Source organism: Cydia pomonella, chromosome 5, assembly GCF_033807575.1.
Source record: "Cydia pomonella isolate Wapato2018A chromosome 5, ilCydPomo1, whole genome shotgun sequence".
Lineage (NCBI taxonomy): Eukaryota > Metazoa > Arthropoda > Insecta > Lepidoptera > Tortricidae > Cydia > Cydia pomonella.
The window spans coordinates 2,223,767-2,238,422 of NC_084707.1; the positions used below are offsets into that span (position 1 = coordinate 2,223,767).

Consider the following 14,656-nt stretch of genomic DNA (forward strand, 5'->3'; position numbering starts at 1 on the left):
CCAAAAGGGCTTAATTTCATAGAGCTGTCGCGTCTGTTACGTTACTTGCTCGCGTAGTGAAAGCTAGCATTGAGTGTTATTCGAAAGTGAACCCTGTTTGTATTAGGGTTTAGGTCTGGTTTTGTACGGGGTTGGTAAGAGATATAGGCTGTTAATAAATACGCTGCTTAGTAAGGGAGTTTGAAAGCATTGGTGTTTTTAGAAAGTGTACCTTAAGTATAGGACAGTAAAGTGTAGTTTTGAAGATAATTCTGAAGTGATTTAGGTCGTTTTAAAATATTGTTTGGTATCTAGTTCCATTATTTTAGTCCTTGACCACGTGATGTCAAGTTGAAGAATTAATTGTTTGTTATGTTTTTACTTGAAATAGTTTTTTTACAAGAGTGCTAAGTTTAAAATATTTTAATAGAAAAAGGGACGCCTGCTTCTCCATACAAAGGCAGTCCCCATTTTCCTCTCCGGATATTGACATTATGGAAAATATTTTGACATAATTTGATCTCTTCTTCTCCTAAGCTTTTTCCCCATCATCTGGGGTCAGCTCTCCTTGTCTGTCTTTTTCATTTTTGTCTATCCTGCGCTGTTACTGCGTCCGTCTCGGTCTCCCTCAGAACTCTTTTTACATCATTTGATGTATATTAACCATATATATGCCCTACGTTCGATTTTAGATTTTCTTATTACTGTAAAAATTAGGTGCGAAAACCATATGCCATACAAATTTTGTACCTAAAATAATAATTAAAAATTCGAAAAAATCAAACGTATAGGCGTAGCTGTGGTTAATATATAACAAATTGTGTCAAAATATTCTCAATAATGTTAATATCTACATATAATAATTACGTTTGTTTGTATGTACCTATGAGAAGACGATATCGCGCGGCGCGGGTCCTCCATTTTCGTTTTAAAAGGGAAAAATATGCGATCCTAGCGAAATAACGGTACTTTTTATATGAAATAACGGTACTTTTTATATGAAATAACGGTACTTTTTATATGAAATAACGGTACTTTTTATATGAAATAACGGTACTTTTTATATGAAATAACGGTATTTTTATATGAAATAACGGTACTTTTTATATGACATAACGGTACTTTTTATATGAAATAGCAGTACTTTTTATATGAAATAACGGTACTTTTTATATGAAATTCCATTTCGGGAAAAAACTTTTTCTACTAACTAAATCTTAACAAATCACTTAGATGTTGATGTCTCTTAGAATGTAAAATATTTAGAATTGGAAAAACGTATTCTCTTTTTAAATTTTTAAATTGGACGATCACGTGATATAGTTATTAAGCATATGTACAAAACTCGTTACGATCGTGGTTCAAAAACAGGAATGTTGAGCATTGTGAGAGTTTCAAGTACAGATACCAATTATGTATATATTCGGTATTCGGTCTAATATGTGAAGTAAAATACAGCAGTAATTTTAATAAGTTTATTTTACAAAATAAGCTTATAAATATGTACAATTACTAATTACAAAAAGCTTTGTACTAAGACAGGCACATTATTACTAAGGAATCTAATTATATAAAATAATTCACTTACTTTAATTCATGTCAATCTGTAAATCATACTTTCATCCAGGAGAATCGTCGTGGACTTTTTCAAATTCAACAAATTATTTTATCAGACAATCATTTTGGCAGGATATTAAATTTTGGAATCGTGGTACCAGTATGGCGTGTCTAAAATGTAATAAAACGGTCATGCTGAACAAGGATATGAAATAAAATAAATAAATATTAAAGGACATTCTTACACAGATCGACTAAGCCCCACAGTAAGCTCGAGGCTTGTGTTATGGGTACTCGTTGCCTGAGTACCCATAACATATTATATAATATGTAAATACTTTGATAACTCCCATGACTCAGAAACAAATATTTGTGCTCATCACACAAATAAATGCCCTTACCGGGATTCGAACCTAGGACCATCGGCTTCGGGTCACTCCCACTATACTCTGTATCTTTAGGTATTTAAATAAAAGTAAACAAAACCTACCTTCAAATGGCTCCTTAAGTCAGTTGAGTATTACATGACCAAATAATGTACATGGGTTAAAGTCAGGTGACAGATCCAGGCCGTTTTATATTTGGTTGGTTAACCAATAAATGTTATAAGTACCCGAAAATGTATAATAGTACATTACGATACAAGTGCGAAAAATAGGAAATTCGAAACGAGTGGCGATAAATTAAAACACGACCGAAGGGAGTGTTTTAAATCGACACGAGTTGCGAATTACCTATTCGCACGTGTATCGTACAACGTTTTACAGTACATATGGCCCTTTAAATGTTCGACACAGTAACGTAATATGCTACTTCTCGCACTAGTGCTATAAAGTAGCCCCATATGTACTGTAAATTGTTTATTTACTTTTATTTAAATACCTAAAGATGCAGAGTATAGGCCAGACTGGTCGTGAATCAAATCGCCAATAAATTATATTCTTGGGCACATATAAGGTAGAAGTACTAGTGCTCGACAGTGCACTAGTCACCGACATGGGCACTTTATTTCATGGAAATATAGGTTAAATTTGAACAACGAAGATTTTTCTGTATTCGAACTTAATCCTTGTCACTTTGACATAAAGTGCCCATGTTGAGTACTAGTGCAGCGTCGAGCACTAGTACTTCTACCTTATGTTTTGTGTAGTTATGAGTACCTACTTAACATTACTAAGATGTCCATTAGATTATTACTCGCGATTTTTGGTTAGGCTGGGGAAATCTGTTTAAGCGGGAAGAATATAGCTTTGCGATCCTAACGAAATAACGGTACTTTTTCTATGAAATTTCCATTTCGGGAGAAACCGGTTTCCACGAACTAAATCTTAACAAATCGATCGATTCAGCATAATATATTCTCGGTATATAGGTTTCGCTTTAAAAAAATTGTATTGCAAATTTTGAAAAAAAGGTGAACCTATAAACTAGTTTTTCATTGTGTCGATAATATACTAAAAATCATGGAGAATGGGAAACATTTAAAAGTGGAAAAACATTTTCTCTTTTTGTATGAAGAAGTAGGTTAGCGGTATACTTCCCTCATCATATGATCATCTTAACCAGTGGCGGATTTGCAGTGTTGGCCGCCCTAGGCCCCAGGCCTCGTAGTAACTACTAGCCGCCCCTTTCTCAGCACCCATCATATAGACTGCCGCCCAAAGAGCATATAATCACTACGTTTTACTGCCGCCTTGCTGCCGCCCCTAATGTCTTGCCGCCCTAGGCCCGGGCCTACTTGGCCTTAGGGAAAATCCGCCACTGATCTTAACATTATTTTTTTAAATCAGGATCACGACTCCGAAATCACCCAGTAATAAAACAAGACTTCTCGGGACATGGTCTCTCTTAATACATAGGATAAGTTTATTTGAATACATAATAGGATAAGTCCGAGTCTCACGAAAAAATTGTTATAATTGACACAGGTGTATAGGGAGCGTGCATGAACTGTAGGAGGCAGCACAGGAGCCGTCAGATTTTTGGCGCGAGGCGTAAATGTGATGTTTATTGTTCCGATGTAGCCCCCAAGATGGCAGAACCTACCATGCACAACAAAACACGTGACGTGTAAATGTACATGTTTATTGTTCCGATTCGGGCCACAAGATGGCAGACCCTCCAACGCGCACGGTCCCTATGTCCGACAACTGAATACATATTCAGTTGCCGGACGTCAGACCGTCAACAACTCCAGCATCTCCTGAGGATGTTTCGTGGAGTGGCGAAACACTTGTCGAATTTTGTACTTTTGTACTTGTAACGGGTTAGCACTGATTGACTAGCAGGTTATCTAACCGCGGATTAGCAAAGTTATATTTTTTTATTTTAATTAATATGGATTTCCGCAAAGTAACGCCTGATTCTATTCACTATCTAGAATTGGAATTTACATGTTGATTGGTGTTAGTCGCATTTCTAAGCCTGCATCTTGCTCTGTGGTTTCTTTTTTCAGTGGAAAACGTGAAATATGACGAAACTGGTGACCTAAGAGCTGGCGGCTTCCTCACACAACGTATCAGCATAGCGGTACAACGAGGAAATGCCACCAGCACCCTCGGTACAATGCCTCAAGGGCCTCTTTGAGACTTAAGCTAATAAATCAATAATCACATAATAAGTGTAATTTACAGTTCACATGTTGACTGGTGCAGATTATAGCTTTAAGCCTGCTCTGTAGTTTCATCGTTCACTGGGCTTCCATTCACAACGTTTATAGGGATACGGGCGTAACCAGATGGTTCTTTTAAGCTCTTGTTGTAGATGATGTTCTTCGCGAGGAGGCGGCAGCGGATCACCGTGCTGTTGGTCACTGGAACAGAACAATTTCAGGGTCAGACACCGTACTGAATAAGCTGGACTAGTCAGGTGACAATCATTCAGGGTTATTTTTGAGCAGTTCGGGATACTTATTGCCTAAAATACATAAGTTAAGGGGCTCCCCGGGATTTTTATCGATTTTTGATGGGATTTTGTCGTTACTCCTAGATTTTCACTATAGATAGAATTATAAGACAAACGGCTATCGGTTCTACAATATTATATCTCCATTCTGACCGCGTAGCCAACGTTACAATCGTTAACGCTCCGTAGCGTATCGTAGTCGTCCCTCTCTATCACTCTTCTATATTAGTGCGACTGTGACAGTTGCGTTTCGTTCGCCACGTTGGCCACGCAGGATAGTCTACCAGATTTTGAAAGGAATGAACACTTTTTTTTTAACATTGTCCAAAAAACCACTTATTTTCTTACTCGATTGCTGTGAAGGATTTTACATGTACGAAATCTACATATTTAGGTTCGTCTTTAACGTCTCTAAAAACTGGTCTGAGGTATTTTTTTGGCCTAAAATTGTTCAACTTTGATGCCAAATATCTCAAAGAATAACTCTGAAGTAAATATGGGATACTATATTGCTTAAAGCCGTTGCTGTTAATATGATAAGCTACAAAAAACATTAGAAAACTAAGGGATTCAGATCGAAGGTCATTGGCGTTAGGGAGCCACTTTATAGACTTATCTACTAGATGCGAATTACAAGCTTCCACATATATAATGCTAATAAAAACCAAATATGAAGGTCTCAAAATAGCCAAATATTACACTATATACCTAAATTAGTATTCATGTCAGAAACTATGAACGCAGAGTTATTAACCAGTTATTAGCCATATTTCATGAGATCAGCACTCTTTTTATTCTTACTGGTAAGTGAGATAGACAGATAAGGGTGTCTCATGCTACTTGATAATGATAATAATATGGGGTATGGCATACAACGTCCGATTCGCACGTCGCTCCAACGTGCGAGCGGGACGTCGCTTAATACGCGCATAGCGTTGTCTCGCTCAAACTTCTGAGCAACGTCTGAATCGGACGAGGTGTGCCATTGGTTTTCTTTCTTTTTGCATATTCATAAAACTGTGTCAATTCCTAAAAAAATTAGCCTAAGTTCCTACCATTACCCCGCTCTCGTCCGTATAGTCAGTGCGGGGCAAGTCGTGTTGCTAGACGGACCTGTGCCGCGTTACGCGCGCGAGCAAGCGAAATTCTATTTTAATAGTTCTGCGAGCTCGATCTTTTGCAGCGGGTGCGGTGAGGGGATAAGTTCCGCCCACACGCGCAAAGCCGTTGGCGTCGGGTGCAGCCTTAAAAAACTGCCTCAAAAGATACTTATAAGGTTATAGTACCTTGTTTTAGTCTCACAGCTACAATAGGGTTCCTATACGTGGCACCCGCCTTGTATATTTGAAAGGCGGGTAACGCTGGTCCCCACGGGTACTCCACTTCCACCTGGTGGTTCTCGTCCCAGCACCACGCCCACACTCGGGAACGCTGGAAATATTATGTTTTAGGCATTAGAAGATCCACCACCCCAGAATTTGACGCAGCGTTTATGCAGTGACCTATACCCCTAGTGTAAATTTAGTCGATAGCGAAACGTGACGTACGCGTTTGCGTTAAGTCTCATTTTGTATGGGTTTTTGAACAGCGCGCCAAGCGGGACGTTTTGGAAAGTCAAAAATCTCATACAAAATGACACTTAACGCAAACTCGTACGTCACGTTTCGCTGTCGAAAATATTTACACTAGGGGTACTGTTATTACATTTTACGAGCTGTACCCCTAGTGTAACTTTGATCGACATCATAACGTGACGAACGAACGAGCGCGCCAAGCGGGACGTTTTGGAACCTCAAAATCCTATACAAAATGAGACTAAACGCAAACGCGTACGTCACGTTTGGAAATCGAATTTATTTACACTAGGGGTACTGTTATTTTTACGTTTGTAGGTATGTTCGGGTCAAATCTTGCAAGCTAACTAATTAATACCCATTATTCGATTGAGGTAAAACTTCACAAAAATGATGAGAATACAATGATAACACAAATTACAATTAGGTAACAACAGGCGGTCTTATCGCTAAAAAGCGATCTCTTCCAGACAATCTTTGGATAGCAGGAAACAATAACTTACAACAATGAACGGGTAGTGCCAATATGACATTACGTATATATACATAAAAAGGCAGGTTAAAGCAGCGAGAGGTTAATGTGATTTTAAAAGGCTTTTAAATATGGTAAGGGATTTTGCGCATCTTATTTCCAACGGCAAAGCATTCCACAAACGAACAGCCCGAAAACTGGAAAAGGAGTTATAAAATTTTGACGAAGAAGGAGGAGCAAGGTATGCTTCTCCGCACACCGCGTAGATGAGAGATACTTAAAACTCTCTTTAAGATATGGCGGAGTGGTGGGGTTGAAGAGAATATTATAAAGAAGGGTGAGAAAGTGAGAGGCGTCGTCGTACTTGCGTAGGCCAAATATGAACCTTATGCAGACATTTTGTAAGCGCTCTAGTTTGTTAAGCTGATCTTCTGTAATATCCAGGTAACAAATATCGGCGTTATCTTTAATGGGAAGAAGAAGAGACTGTGCAAGCGCAATTTTGGTGGCAAGCGGCAAGAAGTTACGAACTCTACGAAGTGATCCTAACGAAGCAAATAATTTCCTGCTGATCTCACTAACCTGCGGTATCCGCGAAAGTGTACGATAAATTAGAATACCGAGAATAAATATTTAAAAAGCAAGGATTTTCTTTACTCCTATCTTATTCTCTGCTTTTTATCTATGAAGATAAAACGATTTAAAGCTTGAAGGTACTGCCGAGTTCCCGACTTACTTCTGCCGGAGTGGCCTGATTCTTGATGTGGTCAACCAGCTCCGTAGGAAAGTCCTCCGGCAGACTGGCGGCGTCGTCGTAGTAGTGGGGCTCCCAGTCGATTATCTGAAACACACAATATTCGGCTATCAGCAACAGCAAACTGAGGTACAAATTCAATTTTTAACTGTCTTCGAAACTCTTCACAAAACAGTATATTATTCCATAACTTCATGGTTTTTACCAGCAGTTCCACTTCACTAAATGGTACTTTCTGAGTAGTATATTTTAAAGGAATTCTCCTTTGATTTATCTAGAATCCCAACATAATACCCCGAACCATTGACTTGAAGTGAGAATTAAAAAAAATTAACCAATACGCATTTCAAAGATAATAAAACAACCTGCAAACTTTTTAGTTCAAAGACATTAATTAAACTAATTAATTTGTTGGAGCACAACAAGGTGATCCTTTGGGTCCCCTGATTTTCTGCTTGGCTATACAGAAGACCATAGTCAAGCTCAAGTCTCCGCTTAACGTGTGGTATCTTGACGATGGTACTATTGGGGGAAAGCCGGGCGAAGTTGTGGAGGACCTTCAGCAGTTGGTACCAGCCTTGAAAGATGTGGGTTTAGAGGTGAACCCAACAAAGTGCGAGCTCTTTACGTGCGGGCCGGTGTCGGAATCCCATTTAGACGATTTGGAGTCTTTATTGCCAGGGGTTAGAATGATCGATAAGTCAGGGTTGTCTTTGTTGGGGGCGCCTATTTTTTGTGACGGAGTCGGCGCTGCTCTACAGGTCAAAAGAGATGCTCTCGTTACTGTTCGGGACCATTTGCTCAATTTGTCATCCCATGTTGCCTTGACTCTGTTGCGGAACTGCTTTGCCACGCCTCGAATGACTTACATCCTCAGAACATCCCCAACGTGGAAATTTGTTAACGAGGCAAAGGATATCGATCGTGAGCTCGGGGTGACTTTGGAGATGGTGTTGAATGTGGAGCTGAGCAGTACACAGTGGATTCAGGCTGCTCTTCCCATAAGGTATGGTGGTTTAGGGATGCGCGCGGTTGAGGGGTTAGGACTAGTCGCATTTCTTGCCTCAGCTCACGGGGCTGCGGATCTTGCTGCTCGCATTTTCCCCGGATATGGTAGCAATTTTCCGGTTCCGTACGTTTCTGATGCGCTTGCGAAGTGGTCGGACACTATCCCCGGCGATAAGCGGCCTGACAACCCAGCTATCCAAAAACAATGGGATGACATATTGAGCAAGCATGTTTATGATTCGCTGTTGAGTGGTGCATCGGGTGTTGACCTTGCGCGCCTTAAAGCCCTTGAACGGGCTGAGTCTGGGGCGTGGTTACATGCCTTGCCTTCACCTCAGCTTGGGACGCTTTTGGATAACGATTCGTTACAAATATCAGCGGCTCTTAGGCTGGGGGCAAGAGTGTGTGAGGCTCATCGTTGCCGTTGCGGGATGATGGTTGAGGAAAATGGGCACCACGGCCTTAGTTGCCAGAGGTGTGCTGGGCGATTCCCGAGGCATCACTCAATTAACGAAATCGTGCGGCGGGCCTTGGTATCGGCTAATGTGCCGTGTGGTTTTGGAGCCGCCGGGGTTGAGTCGCACAGACGGTAAAAGGCCTGATGGATTAACCTTAATTCCATGGCGAAGGGGGCGCTGCCTTTTATGGGATGCCACTTGTGTCAGTACTTTCGCTGCATCCCATTTGAGGCACACCACAAGTTGTGCTGGCTCAGCAGCGGAGTCCGCGGCAAAGTCTAAGCACGCAAAGTACTCTGCGTTGGAATCAGCTTATGACTTTGTGCCGGTGGCTATTGAGACAGCGGGGCCTAGGGGTTCAGAGGCTCGCTCCTTTTTCAGGGAGTTAGGGCGTCGCCTGCGAGAGAGGGGCTGCGATCCTCGCTCTGGGTCGTATCTGGTTCAACAGGTCTCCATTGCGGTTCAGCAAGGAAACGCAGCGGGAATAATGGGGACCTTTGAGCCAGGTACGATCCAGGGGGGATTATTTTAGATTTAGTTTTATAGTTTATAGATTAAATATTGTTTTATATATAATTAATTTTAACGTGTTTATTTAACAATGTAGTCTAATTTTAATAGTAATGAATTGTAATTGATTGTATCAAATTTGAAATTTCGGATGTTTAAATAAAGGTTACAGCTAATAAATAAATACATTAAGAATTTAAATTAAATATCAATATGATTAAATTGTAATTAAATCCATATCTATGTTTATTTACACAAATAAATTAAAGTAAATAAAAAAGATACTATGTAAATAAATTAAAAGCTGAATTAATTTGTTCAATTTAAGGAATAGACACGAAGTGTCCGGGTATCCGAAGTTGTCCGCAGGCACACACTCCGCATGCCCGTACGGCGGGTCGGTCATGTATGCTACAGAATAGAATAGAATAGCATATCATTTTAATTCGTAAACACAAACAAGATACATTACATTACATAATATAACAAAAACAAAGAAAGTATAAAGTGCCACGAAATGGCCTCATCACAGCATGTTGCTGGTGGCTTCCAGCGCTGATCTTCCAATGCAGGAACCATGAACTATAGAGTAACACTACCACTGTAACATACCCTGTTTAATTTAAGGAAAAGACACGGAGTTTCCGGATACCTGAAGTTGTATGCGGACACACACTCCGCATGCCCGTACAGCAGCTCGGTCACGTATGCTACAAGAACCATGAACTATAGGGTAACACCACCACTGTAAAATACCCTGTTTAATTTGAGGAAAAGACACGGAGTGTCCGGGTACCCGAAATTGCCCGCGGGCACACACTCCGTATGCCCATACAGCGGATCGGTCACGTATGCTGCAAGAACCATGAACTATAGAGTAACACTACCACTGTAACATACCCTGTTTAATTTGAGGAAAAGACACGGAGTGTCCGGGTACCCGAAATTGTCCGCGGGCACACACTCCGCATGCCCGTACAGCGGGTCAGTTACGTATGCTGCAACAAGAATCATAGATTATAGACGCGGGCTACAAACCGGAAGGCCGAATCCGGCCAACAAGGCCCGCTAAAACTGTCAAATGGGGTTGGACGAACGAAATATATTACAGATAGCGCCGGACTTTTTTCTTTTTTGGTGTTATTCCAAAAAGCTATTTGCTAGCAGATAATGGTTTTTTACATGATCTAGATAAATAGGAGAACTGGTCAGGGTTATACTTAATTTATAATACTCATTGTAAGCACTTTTTTGAGCTCTAAACACTAATTTTCTATAAGCACAATTTCCCCAAAATATAACCCCGTACCTTAATGTTACGTGAGCGTAATAAGCGATTAAAACAGTCGACTGGTTTACAACTTTTCGCAAGTTATGTTTAGACCAAAGCAAAATGTTGCGTCTTTGTTAGAGTAAACTTACGCGCAAAAAAGTTGTTCAGCTGGTCAACATACTCGTTGGTTGAGTTCGCATCACTGTGATCGATCTTTAGTTCACCCGTGTCCGGTAGAGGGCGCGCTGTTACACCTGGATTTGAACCTGAAATTAAAATGAAATTAAATGCCATAGGCAAGTTGCTGAACGCAGATAATACACAATACGTTTAGATGGATGCAAACGAAAGGAGAACCTATTTATCAACACAACGTTCTGAAATGTTTGTCCGATTTTCATTTATTCGAAAGCATTTTATCAAACTCAATTTTTCTAAGCCTTTCAAAGAAATGTGAGAGAAAAAGAGAAAGAGGTTTAGAATCAATTTTGTTAGAATTGTGGCTCTTCGGTCGGCCCCAATGGCGAGCGTCTAGCGAAGCGTTTAAAGATGTAAAAAATATGAGGAGTATATGCGTATGCTGCTGGCACGTACAGGGAAACTACACACAGAACACTGGCTGAATCAGACTGGATGCAGACAGGCAAAAGAAGCCATGCCTGGCATCAACGGAAAGCTCACAAGGGCGCTCCTTCAACTAGGGAAGGTCCGACTGAGTATGGTAACCAGTGTCATAACAGGTCATGGACTATTTAACAAACATCTTTTCATAACAGGTGTCACAGACAGTCCCTTATGCCGAGGATGCATGGAGACAGAAGAAACAGCCTCTCACGTGGTGCTGGAATGCAGCGGAGTGGCCCCATACAGGGCAAAACATCTCGGATCCCCGAGAGACCTCCCTGAGGTCCTACTCAACATCAAAGGTTTGATAGGATTCCTTGAGGAGTTGGGCTGGCAAGAGTAGCCAACCCTCCACCCCCCCTTGTCACGCAAAATAGGCGCCAGTCGTCGAGTTGCGGAAAATCGCCCGAACTACAATACAATACAATGAGGAGTATATCGTAGCGTCAAGCTTCCAAGGAATTTGAATATTCGCATACGTTTGCATTTGGATTGCGTTTGCATTATCGACATCGGGTACAGTCAGACCAAGCTGCATGCTTTGGCATTGCATTTGTAACGACAAACTGTGGCAATGTCATTATATCATTGGACAAGTTTTTATGAATATGGCGTTTTATAATGACGCTCCAGACTTTGTCATGTTCAAGTCCGTGCAAAGTTAGTTAGTTATGTTAGTTAGTATATAAACTCTGGTTATATCAGCTAGTACGCCTAGTAAAGTCACGGACTTAGGGTTTACTTTACATTAGACATTTCATACCACTATGCCTGAACCTCGCCTCTTTAACCAATGTTTCCTGCCGTGGTCCTGCCCGCATGACCTACGGTGCCGAGATATGGACGCTCACTAAGCAGGCTGTGCATATAATTCGAGTGACACCAGTAGCCATGGAGCACACCATGCTCGGCATTAAACTTCAAGACCGAGGGAGGAATGTAATAAACTAATACTAATACTACATGTACTAAAAAATATTTGTTGAAATTTGATCTTTAATAGCTGTCAATAGAATTGAATATCATATCAGACATATATGGCTTTGTATGCGGTAAAGGGTTAAAACGGAGCTGGGCGGAACATGTTGCCAAGCAGAGTGGTGCCAGGTGGACCAAAATTTTAACGGAATGACCGCTTTCAGACAAAAAGAGTGCCTAGCGTATATTTAGCTCGTTGGGTAGACGACATTCGGAAGATTGCAGGTCACTTCTGGATGAGATTGTCTCAGGACCGGGATAAGTTCCGTACTCTAAAAGAGGCATATGCTCAGCAGTGGGCGATAAAAGGCCTGAACCTTGGATGCAGAGGCGGCGCTAGGCGTGGGCGACGTGGGCCACCGCCTACAGCCTCACAGTCCGAGGGGCCTCGCGCCTCTTATACATATAAATGGGTAGCAACGTAAAAATATTCGTTATTTCTTGCACCACCAGAGGGCCTCGCTAAATGTACCATACCCACACCAAATTTTGGTCTTGCGCCGGCGCTGCCACTACTTTATTTATTTTATTTATTCACCAACTTACATTAACAGTTAAATCAGACATGCAAGTTATGGGTTACATACATACTTAAAACTAATTAATCTAAGCTTATCACTAGATTTAATTAATATTAATAGTTGTGGGTGTAGATATTGACTCTAGGTAGCGGGCTGCTGTGGCTACGAATTTCGGTTCTGTCTGTGAGAATACGTCAAGAGTGGGATTACGGAAAACAATATTATTAATATAGTTGAGTGCAACATATACTACTAGTCTAGGTTCTAGGAGGTGGATAGTAAGCACTTACCAATGAGAGACTGGTCTAGTGTGTATGTAGGCCGGTCCTCGTGGAGGCTGAGGAACAGGCCCCCCATGCACATAGCGAACATCAGTGCCAGCACCGCGTAGAACACCAGGTAGAATGTTATCACGATTCCTGGAAATCATGGTTTTTAATAAATATTGTACTCGTAGTACAAGTTATTCAGATCGATCTAGTCCTACAGTAAGCTCAGTAAGGCTTGTGATGTGGATATGGGCAGACATAGAAGTTTTTGTGGTAAAACAAAGTGCTTGACAAAATTTCGACATGTCTGTTATGTTACCTATATATTTTTATATGATATTATATATATCGTTGTCTAAGTACCCTCAACACAAGCCTCATTGAGCTTACTGTGGGACTTAGTCAATTTGTATAATAATGTCCTATAGTATTTATATTTTATTTATTTATTTATTTTTACCTTAAGAGGGAAGAATAACTTTGCGATCCTAGCGAAATAACGGTATTTTTTCTATGAAATTTCATTTCGGGAAAAAACGTTTTCCACTAACTACAGCATAATATATTGTAGGTTTATAGGTTTCGCTTTAAAAATAAAATTGTTTTGCAGATTTAGAAATAAAGAAAAACCTATTACTAGATTTTCATTGTGCCAATAACATATTTGGACCCGGGTATGTCCTTAAACTACGTCCAAAAGAGACGTATGGGCAATGTGAATGTCATCTCGCTTTGTGTGGTAGAGGGCACAGCACAGCAGATGTCATTCCAGATCTAGAGCAGAGCCCAACTGGGGAAGTACCTCCACCTTACAGAAAACCGCAGCCAAATAACACTAGACCCTACTCATAGTGTTGTGTTCCTGCCGGTGAGTAAGGTTGCCAGAGCTCAACGAGAGGGGTGGGGTTAGGGTCGGCAACGCGCATGTAACTCCTCTGGAGTTGCAGGTATACATAGGCTACGGAGACTGCTTACCATCAGGCAGGCCGTATGCTTGTTTGCCACCGACGTAGAATATAAAAAAAAAAATTATAATCATGGAAAATGTTTAAAAGTGGAAAAACGTTTTCTCCTTTTGTACGGATGTTGGACGATCACGGGGTAATAGTAAACGAGACTTAATCGCGTAATAAGTTACTATATAATTTAATAATATTAAGCTAATTTTTACTCGGCACCTTCACAGGCGTTCAGTACTTGAAACTCAAATATGAAAAACAAGATATCTATGTACAGTCAGCATCAAAAGTAGCGAATGAAACAACGCGCCAAAAGTATCTGATATTCCGGATAACATTTCCAAATATAGATAAATTGTTGAAATTCGCGCTCACTAGTATATCTTTTACAGTCTTAGTTATTCTATATTAAAGACATCACTTTTTGGTAAGCTGTTACATAATGGTAGATACTTATGAAACGTTATTTGATCCGCTACTTTTGATGCTGACTGTACCAGAGTCGAACCTTCATTGTATTTTCCACAGAAGTGACCTTTTTCTAAAAGGTGTTCGGACTCGTTCGAGTCTTTCCTGTAGACGTCGCAAATTTAAGGGAATCTACAGCTAATTTTTTATTTCTACGCGGCACCTTTACAGGCGGGATACATTTTTTTCAATACTCAAGACTCAAAAAAGAAAAACGGGATATCTATGTAGGTACAGTCAGCATCAAAAGTAGCGGATGAAACAACGCGCCAAAAGTATCTGATATTCCGGATAACTTTTCCAAAAATAGATAAATTTCTAAAATTCGCGTTCAAAAGTATATATTTT

At 40.5% G+C, this 14,656-nt stretch overlaps 1 protein-coding gene and 1 long non-coding RNA gene across 2 annotated transcripts in view; one reads left to right on the top strand and one right to left on the bottom strand.

Moving 5' to 3' along the window:
- LOC133518415 (uncharacterized) overlaps positions 1-14,656 on the top strand; it is a 166,220-nt gene that overhangs the window by 22,996 nt on the left and 128,568 nt on the right. The gene's annotated exons all lie outside the window — the stretch shown is intronic.
- The window catches only part of LOC133518412 (sodium/potassium-transporting ATPase subunit beta-1-like), a 33,574-nt gene continuing 22,790 nt past the window's right edge, over positions 3,873-14,656 (bottom strand). Inside the window, exons 2-7 of the mRNA XM_061852090.1 lie at positions 12,903-13,031; positions 10,639-10,755; positions 10,117-10,214; positions 7,223-7,327; positions 5,727-5,871; positions 3,873-4,348 (exon numbers count right to left, since the gene is read on the bottom strand). Of these exons, the coding sequence (XP_061708074.1) occupies positions 4,200-4,348; positions 5,727-5,871; positions 7,223-7,327; positions 10,117-10,214; positions 10,639-10,755; positions 12,903-13,031 (743 nt within the window). The 3' untranslated portion in view covers positions 3,873-4,199. The remainder of the gene's footprint in view (positions 4,349-5,726; positions 5,872-7,222; positions 7,328-10,116; positions 10,215-10,638; positions 10,756-12,902; positions 13,032-14,656) is intronic.